This window comes from Mytilus galloprovincialis, chromosome 9, assembly GCF_965363235.1.
Source record: "Mytilus galloprovincialis chromosome 9, xbMytGall1.hap1.1, whole genome shotgun sequence".
NCBI classification, from domain to species: Eukaryota; Metazoa; Mollusca; class Bivalvia; order Mytilida; family Mytilidae; genus Mytilus; species Mytilus galloprovincialis.
This window is the reverse complement of record NC_134846.1, coordinates 8,213,435-8,236,489: the sequence shown is the minus strand read 5'-3', so window position 1 is coordinate 8,236,489 and position 23,055 is coordinate 8,213,435. Positions and strand designations below refer to the sequence as shown.

Sequence of the window (23,055 nt, the reverse complement as noted above, 5' to 3'; positions counted from 1 at the left end):
GTGACAGTAGAAATTTGATTGAACTATGTGCAATCTTCAAATGAGTTAGTTCAATTCATAAAATTTATTGCTGTTTAAGTTATTTGTATTTCGTTCATTGATTTGAACATAAATCAGGTCCTTAGTGTTCCATTTGTCATTTCTTATAACTGACTAAGGGTATTGCTCATTTTTGAATGTTATTTTGTGACCTATAGTTGTGAATTTCTATGTGTGTTGGTCTCTGATGGAGATTTGTCTCATCAGCAAGCATACCACATCTTCTTATTTTTATATTAGCACTTTGACAGTTATTGGCCTCCAAGAATTGTAAAGATATATTTTGATATTACTGTTAAAAACTATAGCAACTCCCAGTATATACATTTCTAATTCTATATGGCAACACCCCAATATTACCCCTTCCCTTAAACCAGAAGTGTCAACAAGATGTGCATTCTTATAAATTATAAAGACCTACTCCTAAATCTTAGATCACACAATCTTTGTAATTTTGCAGCAACATTATTACTTCTTACTCCTCTTTACACTTATATTTCCAATGCTCAATTGAAAGATCAAATTTACTATCTCAATAAACAGAGCTTTTACTATAAAATTGACAATAAATTTCTTATGGGTTAAATTGATAATTCTTACTTTGTTAAGAACCACACTGATTCTATTAGAAAATATACTGTAGATGATATAATCAAAATGCTGGACTTTTTGATGATCAATGTATTTGTTTAGTTTGGATTCAACAGACAGTAGTTATTTCAATGGGTACTAATTGTGCACCTCTGCTGTATGACTTGTTTTTAAACTTCTATGAAGCAGAATGCATTTAGAACCTTCAAAATGAGAAAAAAGCACCTTGTGAAATTTTAATTTTACCCTCAGGTAGCATTGAATAACCAATATTTCAGTTAGTACTCATATCTCATATATTTCGGTGAACTTAATTATACAACTGAAAGACTGCTTCATACCTTAACCTTTTCCTCAATATTGAAACAGATGGACTTCACACTAAAATCTATGACAAACGGGATGATTTTAACTTCCCAAATATCAATTCCCCATTTCTCAGCATTAACATACCCACTGCCCCTTCGTATGGTGTTTAAATATCTCATTTAATACTTTTAAGCTCCTGCATGTTCACACTATACATACTTCATATATAGGAGTGTGCTGCATACGTGGAAACTGCTCCAACAGAGTAATGAGTAGAAAAAACACTCCTTAAATTCTATGGATAACATCACGAATTGGTTGATCTATACAATGTGACTGTGTCTAAACAGTAAACTAACTAACAACATTTTTATCATGTCTTAGATTGTGGTTTACCATCTACGTTGATAAGTACCTAGTGTGACCTATTCCAAAATAATACTGTTGGTGTTTGTTTTTGTAACAGGTCATTGTTTCTGTTTTTCCGTTGTTTTCTTCTTATAGCTTATGTGTTTCACTCAGATTTGGTTTGTGACCATGATTTGTTTCAGTTAAATTGATTTATAAATATTGAACAGTGATGTACTACTGTTGTCTTTATTCATACTTGATGCAATTGTTAAACATCCCTTATTCAAACAACATGAGTGATTGAATAACAGAGGGTCTGAATAGGGAATTAATAGGTCAATACTTCAGTAAGATGAGTAGAAAACAAATTAAGAATAGAAAATAATGGGGTGCTAAAATATAGAGAATAGAGAAAAATGGCTTAAAATTAAAATCAGAATTGTCCAAACAAACTTCCATCTAAAAAATGGTAAAAATCAAATAGTTTGTCAATTTATTTTTTATTTCTGACAATAAAACATTTCTTCTATACAGTATAATAAAAGTATAGTTTAGATAGCAGTTTTAAAAAACAGGTAAAGTGTGTGCTTAAAACATTATTTCATGATTTGGATTACATGATAAACAGAAAGCATTGACATTTCTATAAACAAATTTACTGAGGTACTCATTACATGATACATCAGAATATTTAGATAAAGTCCGGGGTGTCTTATGCCCTTCTCATTATATGACTTTGTATCTTCCTTTGTTGATTGGCTGGTATGAGTTTTGCTGTAAAAAAGAAGAACAGAATTAAAATTTCTATCAATTCTAAAATTGAAACAGAGATGAATGTTTTTTTTTAATTTTCAAAACATCTTGATGGAGCTAAAAGTAGATTTAAAATGATAATTAAATCTAACTATGAATTTTAAAGTAAAAAAATAAGATTCTCCTTCATGAGGCTCTTTTTAAAGAAGCTGATGTATATGTGTTTAAATTTTTTAAGGAGTATCATGATTTTTTGAATTTCTTATGTCCTTAATAAATCATCATAATTAACTTAATAAAATGCTCCGCAGGCGTAGCTTGATACGACTGCAGAGGTTGAACTCTGAACAATTGGGGCCAGTCTGGGCACAACATTCAAGCTTGATACAGCTCTGAATTTGGATATTGATTAAATATTTGACACAGCATAGGTTTCTGACACAGAATGAATATATCTAATGAACTTAAAAAATTCAAATTTACCTATTATGGTCCAATATTCAAAATCTTAACACATGGATTGATTCAGCCTATCAAAGAATCCCAAGAATTCAATTTTTGATGAAATCAAACAAAGTTTAATTTTGGACCCCTTTGAACTCAATGTGGACCAATTTGATAACTGGGCCCATAAATCAAAAATCTAAATACATGGTTATATTTCACATATCAAAGAACCCCATAAATTAAATTTTTGTTGGAATCAAACTATTTTTAATTTGGATCCCAATTTGCACAAACTTGAAAACTGGGCCCATAATCAATGAAATACTTCGCTGATCGCAGCCTGATACAACCACAGAGGTTGAACCTTGAACAGTTGTGGCAAATTTGGACACAATATTCAAGCTTGATTCTGTCTGAATTTGAATTGTAATTAAATTTTTGACATAGTATAGGTTTCTATCACAAAACAAATGTCAAGATCTTACAAATCTATTGCACAATACTGTGCAATTAAAGATTCTTCTTGAAAATTTAAAATAAATTGAAATTTGAAAAATTTTGAACCCCTTAAAAAAAATTGGAACCCCCAAAACTTTTTGAATCCCCCCTTGGAGCTGTAACCCCCATAATTCAAACCCAGCCTTTCCTTTGTAGTATGGAACCTTGAAGTAGGATTTCAGAGAGAACCATATTCTTAAACATTAGTTATTGTCTGAAAAAAGGAAAATGCTCATTTTTGGCCATTTGTTTGCCCCTTATTCCGGCATGATTTGGGCAATTACCTCCAAACTCAATCCCAGCCTTCCTTTTGTGATATGGAACCTTGTGGTACAATATAAGAGAGACACTTACACACAAGTTATTGTCAAGAAACTACAAAAATGCTAGTTTTTGGTCCCTTTTTGGCCCTTAATACCTAAACTTTGGGAACCATATCCCCCAAAATGAATCCAAACCATCTACTTGTGGTATTTAAGATTGTGGTACAATTTTAGAGCAACTGAAATACTTATACACAAGTTCATATCTTGAAAGAAGAAAAATGCTTGTTTTGGGCCCCTTTTGGACCCATAATTCCAAAACAGTTAGGACCATCATCCCTAAAATCAATCCCAACCTTCCTTTTGTGGCATTGAACATTCTTATTAAATTTCATCCATTCACTTGAACTAAAGTTATTTTCTGGAAACCAAATGTGTCTTCCGACGCAGACAACAACATAATACCATTATATGATCCCAAAATTATTTTTGCGGTTGTAATAAAATCTAATTACATGACTTTGTTCAGATTCAGCATATCAAACAATCCCAATAATTCAATCTGAAAAACAGTTAGCTTTGACATATTCCAATGATTCGATTTTTGATGAAATCAAGCAAAGTTTAATTTTGGACCCTTTAGACCTCAATGTGGACCAATTTGATAACAGGCCCAAATTCCCCAAAATTCTAAAAATTTAAATAAATGGTTAGATTAAGCATATCAAAGAACCCCATGTAATTATAGTTTGTTGAAATCAAACAAAGATTAATTTTGGACCCCAATTTGGACTAACTTGAAAACTGGGCCCATAACAAAAATCTAAATACAAGGTTAGATTCGGCATATCAAAAAACCCCAAGAATTCAATTTTTGTTAAAACCAACCGAAGTTAAATTTTTGACCTTTTGAACCTTAATGTAGACCAATTAAAAAACGGGACCCTAAATTAAAAATCTAAAAACAGTTAGATTCGACCAAAACCAATTGGGAATCAAAATAATTGTGATAAACGTTCAATTTCAGAATTCTGCATGATTCCAAATGAGTACTAATATTGAAAACTTGTTCTTTTTCGTAACCACTAAGAACACTAAAAAAAATGCAAAACAATGGTCCATATAACATATAAAATATATACCAGTCTAATGAGCTCCTCCTTGATGAGTCTAGTGATTTCTTTCTTGGCTTTCTGTATGGCCATTTCACTGGTGGCTTCTATAGCTAGGTATAATTTCCTCTCTCCCTCAGGAGGTTCCTTCTTAGGAGGTACATAAGTACCTCTGACTGTAATACCTGCCTCAGAGTATTCACAGATCTGTGCAAGGGCTTCCTGTAAAAATAGAATTCAATGGTTTAATACATTTTGAAGCTAAGATGACCTTTTCAGATATTGAACATAAAGGGCATACCAACAGACCACCAATGAAATTAAAATTAAATGGTAAAGCAATAGCTATTGCTGCAACTAGAAACCTTTTTTAGTTTTAATACTATTTTGAATATTTTAAGAGTGAATATGAATAAATGGATCATAAATGTTTTTCATATCTTTTTTTGTATTGGAAATCCACAAGCATAACACTGACCATTTACATTTTGGTCTTTTTTCAGTACATTTCAACTCATGATATTTCTTCAAGTTTCAGCTTCCCAAATATTATAAAGTATTGTTGAGACTCAGATGCTATTTGTCAATATTCATATTAACTGCACAAAAATATATCTTAAACATTTTGTTTATATACCTTTGATGTGACTTTCCATCTAGCAGTTTGTGGGAAGTCATTAATTTCCAGTTCTTCCTCATAACGTTTAAACATGTCTGCTGCGTTCTCTTGATCTTCCTCCTCTGATACAGGTTTATACCCTAGCTTGGCGTTCAGCTTCTCAGCTACCTGCTCAGCTATAGTCTTAGACTGAAGTAGATATATGCATATAATGACCAAATGTTATTGTAAATTGAGAAATTATTGTGATTTTTTATTTTTACAAATTTATAGGATTTGTATAATTTGATAAAGAAAATAAATCTTATTTTAAAATATGATAGCATTTTGTTTTTCCAGAAATTTCTGAAATTGCAATTATTAATCTCATATTTCATCTAAATTTCAATAATAAATGCTGGAAAACCTTTCAGAATTTACATAATATAATTATTATTCAAGAATATAACTTCATAAATTTAATCTTATCTGTTTTTTGCTAAGAATAGTTACATAATTGAGGCTCCCACAGGATACCCCCCTCAGGTCGCATTTAAATTCGTTGAGAGTCGTTTTTAAGGGAAATGTACAGGTCGCAGGTCGTTTTTCCCAACACAGAGGACGGAAGTCAGTCATAGGTCAGTGTTATTCCAGGTCGCAGGTCGTTTTTAGAAGGTCGCCTCTAAAAAGCCCAGAGGTCGCAGGTCATTTTGACCCTACGGGAGCCTCATAATTAAGACACATCATCCCAAATTTTTATTTTTAATATAACTGACTTACAGCAACCAGAGGAGCAGTTCCCTCTCCTGTCATCAGAGATCTAGCAGCTATCTGTGTAATATCTTGTGCATCAGGTCCTTTCTTCTTACTAATCTGAGCGGCCAGACGTTTGGCTAGTTCTAGTTTCTGTTGATTTGTCTGTTGAGCAATGGCTGCTGGGTTCTGTGTAGGATTTGTTAAGACAGGATGGGACACGTTCGTAACACGTTTGATACTTGCAAACATATTCTCTATCTGTTCTTCAATCTGAAATATTTTATGACAAAATTAATATTAGAGTTCTAAAATAACTACATGTACAGTTTTCTCTGAATTCTAGAGTTAAAAAACAAAAATAAACAAGATTTAGATCAATTTTGATAGGTTAAAAGTATATTTAAGTAATTTTTTGTGTAATTTAGGTGTGTCTATTGCCAAGGTAACACTACAAATGATATTTTCCTGTATTCTGATTGAAATCTGCAAACTGGAGTATATTAGAATATTGATGAATACTCTAACAAAAAAATCACATTTCTTCATTATAATATTTAACATCTACAAACTAAATTCAATCAGCATACATAAAATGATGTTTATCCTGTTACTACTGATAAATCAACCATTAAATTGTTTTTTAAGGTGGTACCTAACACTACAGGGAGATAACTCTGTAAAATCACCTAAACGTTTTAATGACGTTGTGTTTTTAAGGGAATATTAAGCTTCTCAATGATCAAAATTAGTGTTTGTCAAACTGCTATATAACCAGTGTAATTTTTCTGATAAAATGCTTGGTTCAAATTTTTTGAAATTTTTATATTTTTGTCAAAGGGTTAAAGTAAATACTTTGTCAAAATTTTATGAAAATTAAACAAGCCAAATTAATTTTAGTGAAAGTGTTGGGTACCACCTTAAAGAATATAGAACATTTCAATTATGACTTCAAAAGCATAAAGCACTCTTAACATTGAAAACAGTACATTTCCAAGAAACCATATTATACAGAAAAGAAAACTCATGACATTTAGTGAAAAAAAAGTGTGCACCCTTTTATCATGTTATCAATAAATTTATGAATTACGACAATATTACACTTGTAAAAAGTGCAATAAAGTGTTTGAAACCATAAATGCATAAGAAAAACAGTATTACTGCATACAAGAGACAGGGGTTAAAAAATTGTTAAACAGCTCACTAGCCCAGGACTTGTTGGTAGCAGGATTTTACTAGCCCTGTTAGTATAGTTGCTAGCCAATCAAAACTGGGCTGCTAGCCCAAGTATGCCTTACAAATTCAGAATTTGCAGCATAATACATAGAAGGTGTTCTTTGTTTTGAAGGTGGCAATATACACTGTATTTAATAAAATAAATTTAATTATTTTTTGTTTTATTAATTATTACAAGGATCTCTAGACATCTTTTTGGATTTCCATTGTACTATTGGGTGGTAAATATTTTCGGGCACAGAAAACATGTTCATTGGGTCTTGTCATGTGAAACCAGTGGTTCAATTTGTATATGTGTTGTTCCCACATACAAAGCAGACTTTTTATCAGCATTATAAGAAAAATAATGGCAATATTCTCAAAACATCGTCTCTTGTTTATCATCAGTAACAGCCGACCTTGCCCATGGGGAATCTTTCTGTTCATGACACTATAAATGTTTTCCCGCTTTTCCTGGTAGTATTTGGCATTTTTTGGGATGAATTTTCAGCCTCATTACTCCCTTCATCTACATCTACATTCGTTTTGAAACTGACAAAGATTTAGAAATATTTTGTGCATGGTTTTGTGCTCAACAGCTGTCCGACAAGACAGGTCAATATCGATCATTACATCATACACCCAAGTATACCATTAATTGAAAATCTTGGCATAAGCAATGTACAATACCCCCTGTACTGAGAAATTGTTATTGAAATTTTTATTTTATTTGAAAGTACGTGAATTACGATCAATACATTATACCGGTCAACCCAGAGTTAGAACTTTCTTGGAATCCCAGGTGATGTAATTGACTCTGATTGGTTAAGATAGAATAGTGATGAAGGGATTTTCCACTTTCTATTTCCGAAACGCCAAGAATTTTTGTAACTAGTCAGTTGGGCATATTGGATTACAAGTTTTAATTGCCCGAGGTGTATAGTCTAATCCCGGGTGTCGGGCTAGTGGATATTTTAACCCCTGAGAGAGTAGTTATTTACTCTTTTCCCCAAAAAGTTATTTTTCTACTATCAATGTAGTTTTATAAATCTGAGTTCATCATTGGTCAAAATTCAGCTAAGACATCAAATTTTGTTACTTTCTTCTGATTTCACTATCTTAATGCAACATAAACCGTAATCATGAAAAAAAACCTCTACCACTGAACATCATTATATATAATATATTTCTCCACTCGCAAAAGTTCAATTCTAAATAACTAAAAACACTTACAAAGACCTAGGGCGGCATTTTAAATTTAACAATATAAGTAATTCAAGAAAAGAAATATTATCTTGATGCAGTATAGAACCTATATCTATCACTCACATCCACTCCAGCATCTTCATCATCAGAGTCCTGTAAACCAAGCGCCTTCTTCTGTAGCTTCTTACGTTCATCAGCCAGATGTGCCTCAGTCTCATCAAACTTAAATCCTCGTCCATGGAAACCACTGTTCCGTATATTCTTGCCATCCTACAATAAAAGAATACTGTTTATCAAAAAAACTAATTTTTTTTTAAACTATTTTATCTAACATGAGCAATGACATAAGAGATTATCAATAGATAGAATTATTCTAGCAAAACTGCCTCTTAATCAATGAAAACAGTATGTTAGTTTTACTAAAGAAACCGTAGTATTGTAATGGTGTTTTTTTTAATTTCTTCAACTTATGAGTTTTTAATGTCCCCCTGATATTTTCTGTCTCTCAAACAGCAGCTTAATATTTGAAATCTCCCTTTTTTTTTTTGTACAAAAATAAAGAAATACAAATCTATAGAGTCAGGAATATAATCTGTGTATTTCATTATTTATGGAATTATGAGTCGGAGACTGATCTTTAAAAGACTGTTCAATCCATTGCCATCCAGGATTGGCGAAGTATTACCCGCCCGGGTTTTACTGGGCGGGAAAACACGGGTTTTCCCGGGCTGGTCAATACTCCCTGAAATGGGGAATACTGGGCAATACTGGTTAATATGATTTTTTAAGCTTATTTCAACACAAAATAATAAAGACTTGTTGTAGTTTCATAGTATTATAGCTAAATATATACATTTTATACAGATAACCATTGAGAGTCATTTCTAGAAGATTAAAAAATTCAATTTCATTCTCTTCTCCACATAAATTCTATGTAGGAAAAATACAATATTTGCACAATTTAGGATTCCACGTTAATCTCCAAGCATTGTTTCAATAATTTTAATACTTTATTGCAGTGTTTAAGTGAATTGTAAATTAAATTGCTATATACGCAATCATAATTGCTAAATAAACCCCCCTACAGGGTCTTGTCATTAACTCTTATAGAAATGAAAAGACTGATTATTGTTATATAAACATATCTGTGTTCTAATCTGAATAATTACTTATTAATTAGTTTTGTACATTTGTACATATATAAATTGTTTCAAAGTAATTTTCCTTACATGTACATGTAATCCTTAAATTCTTTATACTAGTTATAAATTTGAAAAAAATTTTTTTTTATCAGAGTTGTTAGAATAATTCTTTCTCAGATGTATACACTTGTACTTTTGTACATGTATGTATAAGACTCTCAAACAAGTAAACTTATTTATAAATAAAAATAGGTTTATATATATTTTAAATGTATTGCATTTGTGTTTGAATACTGAATCCTCTTTGAAATTCAAACCAGTATTTTATATCACCCAGTATTGCCCAGTATTACCCAGTATTACCCAGTAAAACCCAGTAAAACCTGGGTTTTCCCAGTATTTCCAACTGGGCTGGGCAATACTCATAAAACCCGGGGTTTTGCCAACCCTGTTGCCATCTTGTCTTGACTGACTGAGATAGGAATAGATATAGGAAGATGTGGTATGAGTGCCAATGAGACAACTCTTCATCCACAATTTACAAAAGTAAACCATTACAGGTCAAAGTACAGCCTTCAACACAGAACTTTGGCTCACACCCAACAGCAAGCTATACTGGTTTATCATTGGTTATGTGACTTCTTTAATCTTTTTTGTTGTTAGATGAATGTATCTCAAAGACATAAACTCACTAATCATAAGTACTGTTAATTAAAATGAGTATGCCAATACAAAAATAATGTGAATAAGGCAAACTTTGTTGGTTCAATATAAATACATAAACAAAGTTAGGTGATTGCTAAAATAAATTGCTGCATAGTAAGCTTTCAGTAAAGCAAAGATTGAATTCTGACAAAAAATTGCACTATTCACCAAATGGTGACATCAGAATATTTAAGAAATAATTCTAGCCCCCATGAATTATTTCTATTCTAATAGGACAAATACAGCAATTCTTTTGGATCAAAGCACTCTAGGTGAAGGCCTTTCCCATAAATAAACACACAATTATATTTGCGTAAAAGAACGGAGCAAACTAAATTAGTGACAAACTTAAACTATTAACCATTACGTATTTAGATAGGTATAAATAAATTAAAACGACAATTTCACTAATAAGTCTTATATTTATAAAAAAAAATTGACTCATAACACATTTTAGCATCGTTTGTTTACATGTCCTTGTTGTGATGATTTTCAGTTTCACAAGGTGTATTTTCCTGTAAAATGCTGATATCGTTCTGTGGCGTCTGGTAGCTCTTTTATTAAAATGCATATAACATTGGAGTACAATCAGAACAGCCAAAACAATATGTTCATATTTTATCATTGGTGTGTACTCAAAGCGTATGAAGAACGTCATGTTAGAATTAAGCTCAATGATCTTATTAACCATTAAACTTATAAAAATCATACACAGAAAATATGGATGTTCAGAAGATTCAAATTACTAACCATCTTTGCTCTAACTTTGTAGGTTTCCCAAATAGTATTCAGTTCTGCTGGTATATCTGCTCCTGACAATTCTAGAGCCTTTATTATGTCCCCTGAATATCTCTCCTGTTCTGGAGTAACAAAAGTAAAAGCAAAGCCTTTATTTCCAGCTCTACCTGTGCGACTGAAATAAAAGTAATAATAGATAAGATCTGATATATTTCAAACAAGTGAAACTGCAAGCCACTGCTCACTGATGATACCCACGTCTAAATTCTAAGTTTTCAGTGAGCATGAAGTTGTTGAGTGATGATTCTGAACACGCATTACATGGTATAGCTTACTTATATGAACCCTGAAACCAAATTTCAGAAATCCTTATGATGTAGTTCCTCAGAAATATGTGACTAAAAAATATTCATGAGACAGAAAACAGACAGACAGTGGTAAAATAGTATTCCCACACCTTTTAAAAGTGGATGTATAATTACAAAAAAATGTCCAATGGATGAAAATACTAGATGGAAGATGAAAGAACATGCTGAGTGATGGAATTTATTTTCAGACAAATATTAAATAACATTCTAAGGTGGTACCCAACACTTTCACTAAAATTAATTTGGCTCGTTTAATTTTCATAAAATTTTGTCAAAGTATTTACTTTGACCTTTTAACCCTTTCAACGCTACACAAAAAAATAGAAAAATGGCTGCTGCTGCTGCATTTTTTTTGTGTTCATTCATTAGAACAGTATATTCCTTTTCAGACTGCTGTATCTTTTTTATTATAAGAGATACAGAAAAAGTTATAGCATGAAAAATGCTCAGGAGAGTTTGAACTGTAATGTTAGGCAGTTATTTCTGTAAAATTTTTATCAGGTTACCTGTATTTTCAGGTAATTAACAGGTAAAAGGTGTAATTTGTTACATTTGTGTTGAATTTTGAATAAAAATTACTTTTCGTCTTCATCTATTTTGTTTTTTTTATCTGCCATATAATAAAGAAGACACCAATTGCTTGATTCCGTAGCGTATTGCACCATACACAACGTATTATGTAATCATGGCACAAATCAGTGGCTCCGTCCTCAAAATTTTCAGTCAACCTCCGTTTTCCCCCCTTTTTCTACGTCTCGTAATGATCGATCAAATCATATTTCCCACACGAATTGAATGTAATAAACACATTGAGATAACAAGAAACCTTTTAACTAATCCTCGTCATCAGTTTCGCCATAGAAATGCTGAAATATTTCCATATTTACAGCTTCGTTTCCGATTTCCGCCATTTGCATTTGTCAAAATATTTGTTTTTATTTTCCTTCAATTTTCCTTCTACTGCATGATTTTACAATAAAAATTGCCGGGATTTCAAGCGCAAATGAGACCTTGCATATCCTCGATTCATACAAGGAAAAATTAGAGAGGACCCGAATGAAAACCGAATGGTTTAAGAGTCCTTATGAAAAATCTGTTGTCATCGCGGCATATGCCGCGAATAGCAGTGGCGGACGGCGTATGTCATCGCGGCATATGCTGTGTATAGCGTTGAAAGGGTTAATAAAAATATAAAAATTTCAAAAATTGTGAACCAACCGTTTTGTCAGAAAAATTACACTGGTTATATAGCAGTTTGACAAACACCAATTTTGATCATTGAGAAGCTTAATATTCCCTGTACAACACAACGTAATTAAAACGTTAAGCTGACTTTACAGAGTTATCTCCCTGTAGTGTTAGGTACCACCTTAATAGCATTCAAGTTTGAGAGACTGAAGAATGTATGCACAAACTATAGAACAAATGTGTGTAAATTTTCATAAGAAGTTATTTTTGATAAAAAAAAAAAAACTCTGAAAAGAAAGTTCCCAACTTACCCACATCTGTGTACATAATCTTCATAATGGTTAGGGCAGTTGAAATTAACGACCAGGATCAAATGTTTTACATCTAAACCTCTAGCAGCCACAGACGTTGCAATCTGAAGAAAGAAAACAAGTATTTGTTGATATGTGTATTGTATCAATGATATACATGTTTTTTGGAAATAAATGTATACTTACGTCTACACTTTAATGTTAATCTCCATGATTTTATAATTTGGATTTTAAGTTTTAAGTAGATTTAACCACAACTTCATGTTTGACTATATTTAATAAGCTGATAAAAGCCAACCAAAAGACTGACACACAGACTGGTAAACATAATGCCTTTCTTCTGTTGAATGGCCTTATATATATATATATATATCTCTAAAATTATTGAATGCATGATGAATTATTCTTATCAGAAATGTGGTCTAGACAGATATAGGTACTTCTGCAAGGACATCAATACCATTTTATGGCTGTAACTGTGGCAAAAAACATTCAATGTCCTGTTGTTTCCAGTATTGATGAGGATACCATTACAATGGAATCAAATGTCTAGATCAACATTATTAAAAATGGAAAAAAAGTACAAAATTACACATTTAACAAAAGAGTGTTTCGTGTTGTCAAATGAACTAAATCATTTGTAAATGAGAATCACACCTATTTTGTCTCGTGTTGTTTATATGCATGCACTGCATGTTGAATATGGTTAAATAATTTAACTTTCAAAAATAATTAAAATGATTTTCAGCAAATAATGTGGCAACAATTAAGAACTTAATGTAAAAGTATTATTTTAAGCCATTTTGGAGATCTGCATACATGACATAATGTACAACCTAATATTTCACATCCATCCATAGTGGCAATTTCCTAGTCCTAATTCAAATCTTAAACAGGAGTACAAAATATTTTCAAACCAGGTGCTCCGCAGGGCGCAGCTTTATACGACCGCAGAGGTCGAACCCTGAACAGTTGGGGCAAGTATGGACAAAACATTCAAGCGTGATACAGCTCTGAATTTGGATTGTGATCAAATTTTTGACATTATATGTTTTTTTTTTACACAAAACAAATGTCAAGATTTTACAAATCAATTAAAGATTTCTTCAAACTTTTTAAATCTAAAATTAAATAGTTGACACAGCATAGGTTTCTGACACAGAATGAATGTGGTCTAATGAACTTAAAAGTTTTTTTTTTGCCTTTGAGCAATTCACTATGCTGTTGAACAGGGATGGGGTAATTAAAAATGTAATGGTAATTAAGTGTAATGCATTACAATTTTCCATGTAATTGAATGTAATGTGTAATTGAGCACTTTTTTAATTACATGTAATGGTAATTTAATTAATTACATTGAAAAAAGCATGTAATGCTCAATTACTTTTGAATTACATTTCAATTACATGTACTTTTTATGGTGTTACAGTTAAGGATTTGTGTTTAATAATATAAATTTTAACATTATATATATTTTTCAAATACTAATATCAATTCTTTTTTAATATATGAAGTCTGTATTTGTTCTCAAGTTTGTATATCATTTATTTGACCTACAGATTTTTTTTTGAATAGTCTTATAATTTAAAAAATGTGATAATCATATATTTATGGGTTGTTCAGTTTTTAAGAAAGATCTTTAACTAAATAGATTGATAAGTAATAAACACCTTGTTAAACAAAAACAATAAAATGTGCCACTGTGAAACATCTTTCTGAAACAGTTCATTTAGAATTTAAAATCACTGCATACAATCATTTTGTCAAATTAGTATACACAAAAGGATTATAGAATTAAAAATTAACAGCTGTAAAAACAAACAGCAATTAATCAGATTAAAATGTCCAGGGGCAATGCCACTATTACTGATATTTTATCTAATTAGCAAAATATTGCTAATATTTAGACATTATATACATTGTTTGTACTAAAAATTATTTTCAATATTATGACAAGCACACTTTTTAATATTTTTAAAGTACAATAAAAAAATATTTTAAATTCATTTATAATTTTTTTATTCATATTATGTTTAATTCAAATGAGTTCATTTCTGAGATGTCAAAATACCCCTTGATGTATTGACAAGTTAATGGGAACAAATTCCCTCTCCTATCAGTATAATGATCTTCTAATCATAAAACTTCCATGTCCTGATCAAGCAATATCTTGCACAACATTAGCTCCTGTCGAAAGACTATTTACAATTGCTGTTTTCAGACCAGAAGATTCAGACTAATTGACAAAACCTTAAAATAACTATATTAAATGATTTTCAAATGCAACACTTCAACTATGCTTACATGAATATTTTAGACATGCATTATATAAACATGTAAAATATTGTTAAAAAAAATGATGATGAAATGTAATGTGTAATTTAATTAATTACTTTAGTAAAGTAATTGTAATTTAATTAATTACATTTCAAAAACTGTGTAATGTGTAATTAGTGTAATTGACCATTTTTGCAATGTAATGTGTAATTTAATTAATTACATTCCAATGTAATTGACCCCAAGTCTGCTGTTGAATATTAATCCTCTCAAAAAAATGTTTGAAGAAATTTTCTTTTTATTTATGAAATCTGAAATGAGAAAAATTTAAACCCCCCCCCCCTTTTTTTTTCACATCCCCGTTTCCCTTTTTCCAAAACTGATATCAATTCAAATTTCTAATGGAGTTTGCAACAATAACTACTCTTTTAAATACATCATAAGATATTAAAATGTAAAATAAAGTGCTTGTTATCACTGAATGATAAAGATTGGTTGGTAGTAAAAGTGAATATACATTGTTTATTGTATAAAACAATAAAAAAAACTTCATCAGCAACATTTTATATTGGCAAATTTCCAATGAAGTTATTTACATAAAGTTATTGGCAAATAAAAATAGAAAATGACATCATAGTCATGTCTGGCAAATGTCCAACATACATTATCTAAAAACATTTTAGATAAGATAAGGAAAAAAAGCTTCATCAGCAACATTTTATATTGGCAAATTTCCAATGAAGTTATTTACATAAAGTTATTGGCAAATAAAAATAGAAAATGACATCATAGTCATGTCTGGTAAATTTCCAACATATATTATCAACTACTATTCTATACAAAGAAAGATAACTCCAATTGAAAATTAATTGCTATTGCACAATATTGTGCAATTAGATATTTCTTGCTATTGTGCAATACTGTGCAATTGAAAATTTCTTGCTATTGCACAATACTTGATATGGAATCCTGATTTGGACCAACTTGAAAACTGGGCTCATAATCAAAAATCAAAGTACATATTTAGATAAAGCATATCAAATAAGCCCAAAAATTTAATTTTTGTTAAAATCAAACTTAGTTTAATTTTGGACCCTTTGGACGTTAATGTAAACCAATTTGAAAACGGGACCAAAAATTAAGAATCTACATACACAGTTAGATTTGGCATATCAAAGAACCCCAATTATTCAATTTTTGATGAAATCAAACAAAGTTTAATTTTGGACCCCGATTTGGACCAACTTGAAAACTGGGCCAATAATAAAAAATCTAAGTACATTTTCAGATTCAGCATATCAAAGAACCCCAAGGATTCAATTTTTGTTAAAATCAAACTAAGTTTAATTTTGGACCCTTTGGACCTTAACGTAGACCAATTTGAAAACGGGACCAAAAATTAAGAATCTACATACACTGTTAGATTCGGCATATCAAAGAACCCCAATTATTCAATTTTTGATAAAATCAAACAAAGTTTAAATCTGGACCCTTTGGGCCCTTTATTCCTAAACTGTTGGGACCAAAACTCCCAAAATCAAACCAAACCTTCCTTTTATGGTCATAAACCTTGTGTTTAAATTTCATAGATTTCTATTTACTTATACTAAAGTTATGGTGCGAAAACCAAAAAAAATGCTTATTTGGGTCCCTTTTTGGCCCCTAATTCCTAAACTGTTGGGACCTAAACTCCCAAAATCAATACCAACCTTCCTTTTGTGGTCATAAACATTGTGTTTAAATTTCATTGATTTCTATTTACTTAAACTAAAGTTATTGTGCGAAAACCAAGAATAATGCTTATTTGGGCCCTTTTTTGGCCCCTAATTCCTAAACTGTTGGAACCAAAACTCCCAAAATCAATCCCAACCTTTCTTTTGTGGTCATAAACCTTATGTCAAAATTTCATAGATTTCTATTTACTTAAACTAAAGTTATAGTGCGAAAACCAAGAAAATGCTTATTTGGGCCCTTTTTGGCCCCTAATTCCTAAAATGTTGGGACTAAAACTCCCAAAATCAATCCCAACCTTCCTTTTGTGGTCATAAACCTTGTGTTAAAATTTCATTGATTTCTATTCACTTTTACTAAAGTTAGAGTGCGAAAACTAAAAGTATTCGGACGACGACGACGCCGACGCATACGACGACGACGACGACGCCAACGTGATAGCAATATACGACGAAAATTTTTTCAAATTTTGCGGTCGTATAAAAAAAATCAATGTCCTTAAAATGGGGTTAAAGTTGCTTTTAGAAATCTGATTTCTGCTGCAATTCTTAAATGATCTTACCAGAAGTTTGACATTTCCTGTTTTAAAGTCCTGTATAATACTATCTCTATCATACTGATCTATCCCTCCATGTAAGGACATACAGGGATAAGAATGTTTCAACAGATCTTTCATCAGGTCGTCAGCATGTTCTTGCTTATCTACAAATATCAAAACACTCCCTCTTTCTTGGTAGACACCTAAAATCTCCAGTAGTTTTAAGAATTTTCGGTCTTCATCAATTATGATCTGAAAAAGATAAAGTTTTTATACATTAATTGTCGACACAGAGATATGATTTACCTGTAACCTTATCACTGAACTTAATAATTTTTGACATCAAAAACTGATGCCAAAAACTGTACACCTAACATGCCTAATATAAGTCTCACTTACACATACCTTCAAAGTCAATAAATCTCCCATATGTTTAGTGTTAGGTGTTTTATCTATTATTACAGTATATATATGGTATACCATGGTTTTGAATGAAAACAGATATGTTTTAATTTTCAAAGGCTTTATGGGATGGGACAACTTTTTTTTGTTGAATCATTATTGTGTTCCTTTTACTATGAAAACAATCAAATATATTGGAATATGTTCTTTAAAAAATTGTTTAGAAAACTCTAATATAACAATAGTAACAAATCTGAAATAATATGCTTGTCAATTTCTTCGGTCCATTTCACTGTAACTTACCACATGCTGTTCGACATTTTTACATACAACACTCCTCCCACCTACTTGTACTTTTATAGGCTTCTGTACTTACCACATGTTGTTCGACATCTTTACATACAACACTCCTCCCTCCAACTTGTACTTCTATAGGCTTCTGTAGGATCTTTCTAGCCAAGGCCTCCATCTGTCTGGGGAAAGTAGCCGAGAACATCACAGTCTGTCTGTCTGGTCGAACACACTCAACTATCCTGGTAACCTGGGGAAAATAGATTTAGTATATTTTAGAACTCATCCATATTAGTGAAACTATTTGGGTGATAGGTAAGGGTTAAGATACTATTGAAATTTAATGGTTGCAATACTTCTGAACAATAATTTGTATAGAATCAAATGAAACTAAGTGTCATAACATTTGGTTGAAGAAAACTAAAGTTAAAGAAAGGAAACCAACTTTGGGACATATGGATGTAAAGAGGCACAAGGGTATAACTAAATGCCCCCTCCGCTACATAAGGGGCATACAAAAGAATGTACCAAAATTTTCATAACATTTTTACCATTGATACAATCAGTTGTAAGGACATTATATCTAAATTTTATGGAGAAGATATCTAAATGAATTATTTTAAGCTTGAGTCTTCTTCCATTAAACCTGTAATACCTATATATACTTACTTGAGGTTCAAAACCCATGTCAAACATTCTATCTTTACTTACTTGAGGTTCAAAACCCATGTCAAACATTCTATCTTTACTTACTTGAGGTTCAAAACCCATGTCAAACATTCTATCTTTACTTACTTGAGGTTCAAAACCCATGTCAAACATTCTATCTTTACTTACTTGAGGTTCAAATCCCATGTCAAACATTCTATCTTTACTTACTTGAGGTTCAAATCCCATGTCAAACATTCTATCTTTACTTACTTGAGGTTCAAAACCCATGTCAAACATTCTATCTTTACTATCTTTACTTACTTGAGGTTCAAATCCCATGTCAAACATTCTATCTTTACTTACTTGAGGTTCAAATCCCATGTCAAACATTCTATCTTTACTTACTTGAGGTTCAAAACCCATGTCAAACATTCTATCTTTACTTACTTGAGGTTCAAAACCCATGTCAAACATTCTATCTTTACTTACTTGAGGTTCAAATCCCATGTCAAACATTCTATCTTTACTTACTTGAGGTTCAAAACCCATGTCAAACATTCTATCTTTACTTACTTGAGGTTCAAATCCCATGTCAAACATTCTATCTTTACTTACTTGAGGTTCAAAACCCATGTCAAACATTCTATCTTTACTTACTTGAGGTTCAAATCCCATGTCAAACATTCTATCTGCCTCATCTAACACAATGTAAGTACATCTCCTCAGGTTTGTAACACGGCCTGAAAATATAGTGGTTCAATATAAAGGCTGTTAGTATAATAAATCAACTTTTTATTTCATTTAACTTTTTTTCCTTTCCCATAAATATCTTGTTTGTAAATTTCATTTTTTTTAGACAGAAAACGTGTGCAGTACTTACCAGTAGAAAATGCAAGCTTTAAAAACGTTATAAAAATGTATTTTATACAAATTTTCATACAAATTATAAGTTAAAAGTTCCTTTTAACAATTTTCCATGTCATATTAACCAAAATTACAGTTTGGCAAATATCAATTTAAAAGATACTTGCATGTATAAAATAAAACATTGAACAATAGTATGCTGAACATTTTTTTTCTCCTTTTTTTTTTACTGTGTCACTATAGGTACAGATATCAACTAATGCATATAAACTTCACATATGATACTGCAGAATTACCAATATCATATATCAAACACCATTTTAAATCTAAACATGATAATAACATGTCTTAAAACATCCTGATGAATTAGATACCATTTAAATCTTCTTGGATGATCTGTATTCATTAGACTGGCTGAAATAAACTGTGAAGTTACTATATGTCCTGAGCAAATAGAAGTAAATACATTACACCGTATGTGTGGAAGTTATAATCCCCACCCAGCCCATCTGATGATGTTTCAAACGAGAAGTGGTGGTATATCACAAATGTCCAAAGCCTTCAGCAAAGATTTAAATGAAGTAACTTTTTTATCAATATATATGCCACATTTATTTCAGGTCATCAAAGCCAATGAAAATGAAACTTTTGTTTTCATGATTTATGGATAAAATTGAAATTGATGTCATATTATGACATATTATTGATTAAAGTTATTAAAAGACATGTATTTAATCAGGAGTTTGAAGAACATGTAAATTCTACCTAAATCTACCCAATACATGCAATATGGAAGTTTCTACCATACAAAAAAAACCAATGAGATTACACATTTCAAACTGAGTGTAATTTTTTTGAAATGTTTAAAGTCAAAGTTTTTAATTATGTCATATTAAGGTAAACAAAGCAGAAATGGAAGCTCTGTCATCTCAATAAATTAAAATACTTTAGACCCTATCAGTGGAGATCTGTATATTTTTTGTGGGGGATATTTATCATGTTAATAGTAAGTTAGTCCAAAACTTTCAGACCAATTAAGACATTTTGTTCAACAGTAAACAATTGTGGTAAAATATGTTGGGGTAACAGATTACATTACAGTTCTTTTATATTAAAGTTATAGCACACAATATTTGGAAAAACTTTTATAAATACCTTTAAAATTTGAAAGTCCCTATTACTTCATAAAATGTGTGTGTATATGAAAAATGTTTTTTGAAAACAGAAACGCATCTAGTAAATACAAGTTTGGATTTCAAATGGTTGAATTGTGATTAGAAGTAAAGTTATCTCTCATTTTGTTTACCAAAAGTATGCAATTCAACTTATAATTAAGACACGCCCACCAAATCTAATAACATACCATTATTGGCTGACAACATGTCAATCATTCTGCCAGGTGTACACACTATGATTTCACATCCTCTTTTTAATTCAGCAATCTGTTCAGAGATTCCAGTCCCACCATACACACAGACAGACTTTATACCAAATACTTTGGCAAACTTTTTACACTCTGTATGGATCTGCATAGCTAGCTCTCTAGTGGGTGTCATGATAATAGCTATTAAAGGAAAAAGAATTTAGTACCTAGCTAGCTCTCTAGTGGGTGTCATGATAATAGCTATTAAAGGAAAAAGAATTTAGTACCTAGCTAGCTCTCTAGTGGGTGTCATGATAATAGCTAGTAAAGGAAAAAGAATTTTAGTACCTAGCTAGCTCTCTAGTGGGTGTCATGATAATAGCTATTAAAGGAAAAAGAATTTAGTACCTAGCTAGCTCTCTAGTGGTTGTCATGATAATAGCTAGTAAAGAAAAAAGAATTTAGTACCTAGCTAGCTCTCTAGTGGGTGTCATGATAATAGCTATTAAAGGAAAAAGAATTTAGTACCTAGCTAGCTCTCTAGTGGGTGTCATGATAATAGCTAGTAAAGGAAAAAGAATTTAGTACCTAGCTAGCTCTCTAGTGGGTGTCATGATAATAGCTAGTAAAGGAAAAAGAATTTTAGTACCTAGCTAGCTCTCTAGTGGGTGTCATGATAATAGCTATTAAAGGAAAAAGAATTTAGTACCTAGCTAGCTCTCTAGTGGGTGTCATGATAATAGCTAGTAAAGGAAAAAGAATTTAGTACCTAGCTAGCTCTCTAGTGGGTGTCATGATAATAGCTATTAAAGGAAAAAGAATTTAGTACCTAGCTAGCTCTCTAGTGGGTGTCATGATAATAGCTAGTAAAGAAAAAAGAATTTAGTACCTAGCTAGCTCTCTAGTGGGTGTCATGATAATAGCTATTAAAGGAAAAAGAATTTAGTACCTAGCTAGCTCTCTAGTGGGTGTCATGATAATAGCTAGTAAAGGAAAAAGAATTTTAGTACCTAGCTAGCTCTGAAGTGGGAATCGTAATAATAGCTAGTGAAAGGATCAACAATTTTAGTACCTCAATACATGTATCATAAAATTATTTATAGCTTCCTCCAGGTGAGGTATTTTATCGCTGTGTTGAAGACCCATTGGTGGCCTTTCGCTGCATTGTTGGGATGTTGTCTCTTTGACACGCTCCCCATTTCCATTCTCAATTTTATCAATACAATTTATCTATTTTGCATCTTTAAAGAAAACTTGAGAAAACATTAGCAGAACAAGAAAATTCATAAGCCCATTACCATATTTTAAAGATATATACAAGTCCTTGGTTTTTTGCCTGATAGATTGCTGCTCAGAACTTAAAAATAATTATTTTATTTTAGAAAAGGTATAGGTGCGTAATCCAATTTCTGATCTACAAATAAATATTCACTACCTGTTTTTAAGATTTAAAAGTGAATCATAATGAAAATTTGTTTTACCTTGGGAAGTAAGAGCTTGATATACTGTAAGCCAACTAATTTTTGCAAGCAATTTATTTACATGATTTTGCTAGTAGAAAAATAACGTGAATATAAATCTTTGTGATAAGTCCAACTTGGAAGAATCATAAAATGGGCTAGAAAGGGCTAAAGGTGAAATAAAGAATTCACAAAAATAAGATGGTTTACAGTATTGTGTTGACACCTGTTTATTGTGTTGACACCTGTTTATTGTAGAGAACTTTTAATATTGTAGATATTAAGTAGATTTCTCTTTGTTATTTTTATCATTGGATTACTTGCTGCTTCACTAATACCTCTTATTCTTATCAATGAAGTAATTTACTACTTTTTAAGAGTAAAACTTACCGATTGGTCCGTCCTCTTCATCTAACGGTGGCTGATCCATGATGTGTCTAAACATTGGTATAAGAAAGGCAAGAGTCTTTCCACTTCCTGTCTTTGCTATGCCTATCAGATCTTTACCTGACATTATGGTGGGTATAGCCTGGGCCTGGATAGGAGTAGGCTTCTCATAGTTATGTCTGTAAATATATCAGATGCTTATATATGAGGGTCTGGAAGGGCAAAGATAAAACAGAAATGTGTAAAATTGAGCATTTATCATTATGATTGATGTTCAAAACACACAAATATACGCTTAATTATTAAGATTTCGGAATTGCAGCATGAAAATAACAAAAAAAAATAGGGTTTTCTTGTTACTTGAAAAATTAGGTGATGATGGCTGATCTTTTGACTATTTCTGTTTAATTTATTCGCATAATTTTTACACTTAGCCTAATTTAAGGTTTGACAAATTGTAAAGACACCTGTCTATTTCTTGTAAACTGTATGGTGTTCTTTTGG

General features: G+C 31.3%; 1 protein-coding gene across 1 annotated transcript in view; it reads right to left on the bottom strand.

Moving 5' to 3' along the window:
• Positions 1-1,771: 1,771 nt before the first annotated feature.
• Positions 1,772-23,055, bottom strand: part of LOC143044352 (putative ATP-dependent RNA helicase DDX46) — a 31,738-nt gene continuing 10,454 nt past the window's right edge. Inside the window, exons 10-21 of the mRNA XM_076216308.1 lie at positions 22,555-22,730; positions 20,705-20,905; positions 19,135-19,217; positions 17,912-18,076; positions 17,158-17,385; positions 12,588-12,691; positions 10,733-10,895; positions 8,259-8,405; positions 5,742-5,987; positions 5,001-5,171; positions 4,394-4,585; positions 1,772-2,064 (exon numbers count right to left, since the gene is read on the bottom strand). Coding sequence (XP_076072423.1) covers positions 2,017-2,064; positions 4,394-4,585; positions 5,001-5,171; positions 5,742-5,987; positions 8,259-8,405; positions 10,733-10,895; positions 12,588-12,691; positions 17,158-17,385; positions 17,912-18,076; positions 19,135-19,217; positions 20,705-20,905; positions 22,555-22,730 — 1,924 coding nt within the window. The 3' untranslated portion in view covers positions 1,772-2,016. The remainder of the gene's footprint in view (positions 2,065-4,393; positions 4,586-5,000; positions 5,172-5,741; positions 5,988-8,258; positions 8,406-10,732; positions 10,896-12,587; positions 12,692-17,157; positions 17,386-17,911; positions 18,077-19,134; positions 19,218-20,704; positions 20,906-22,554; positions 22,731-23,055) is intronic.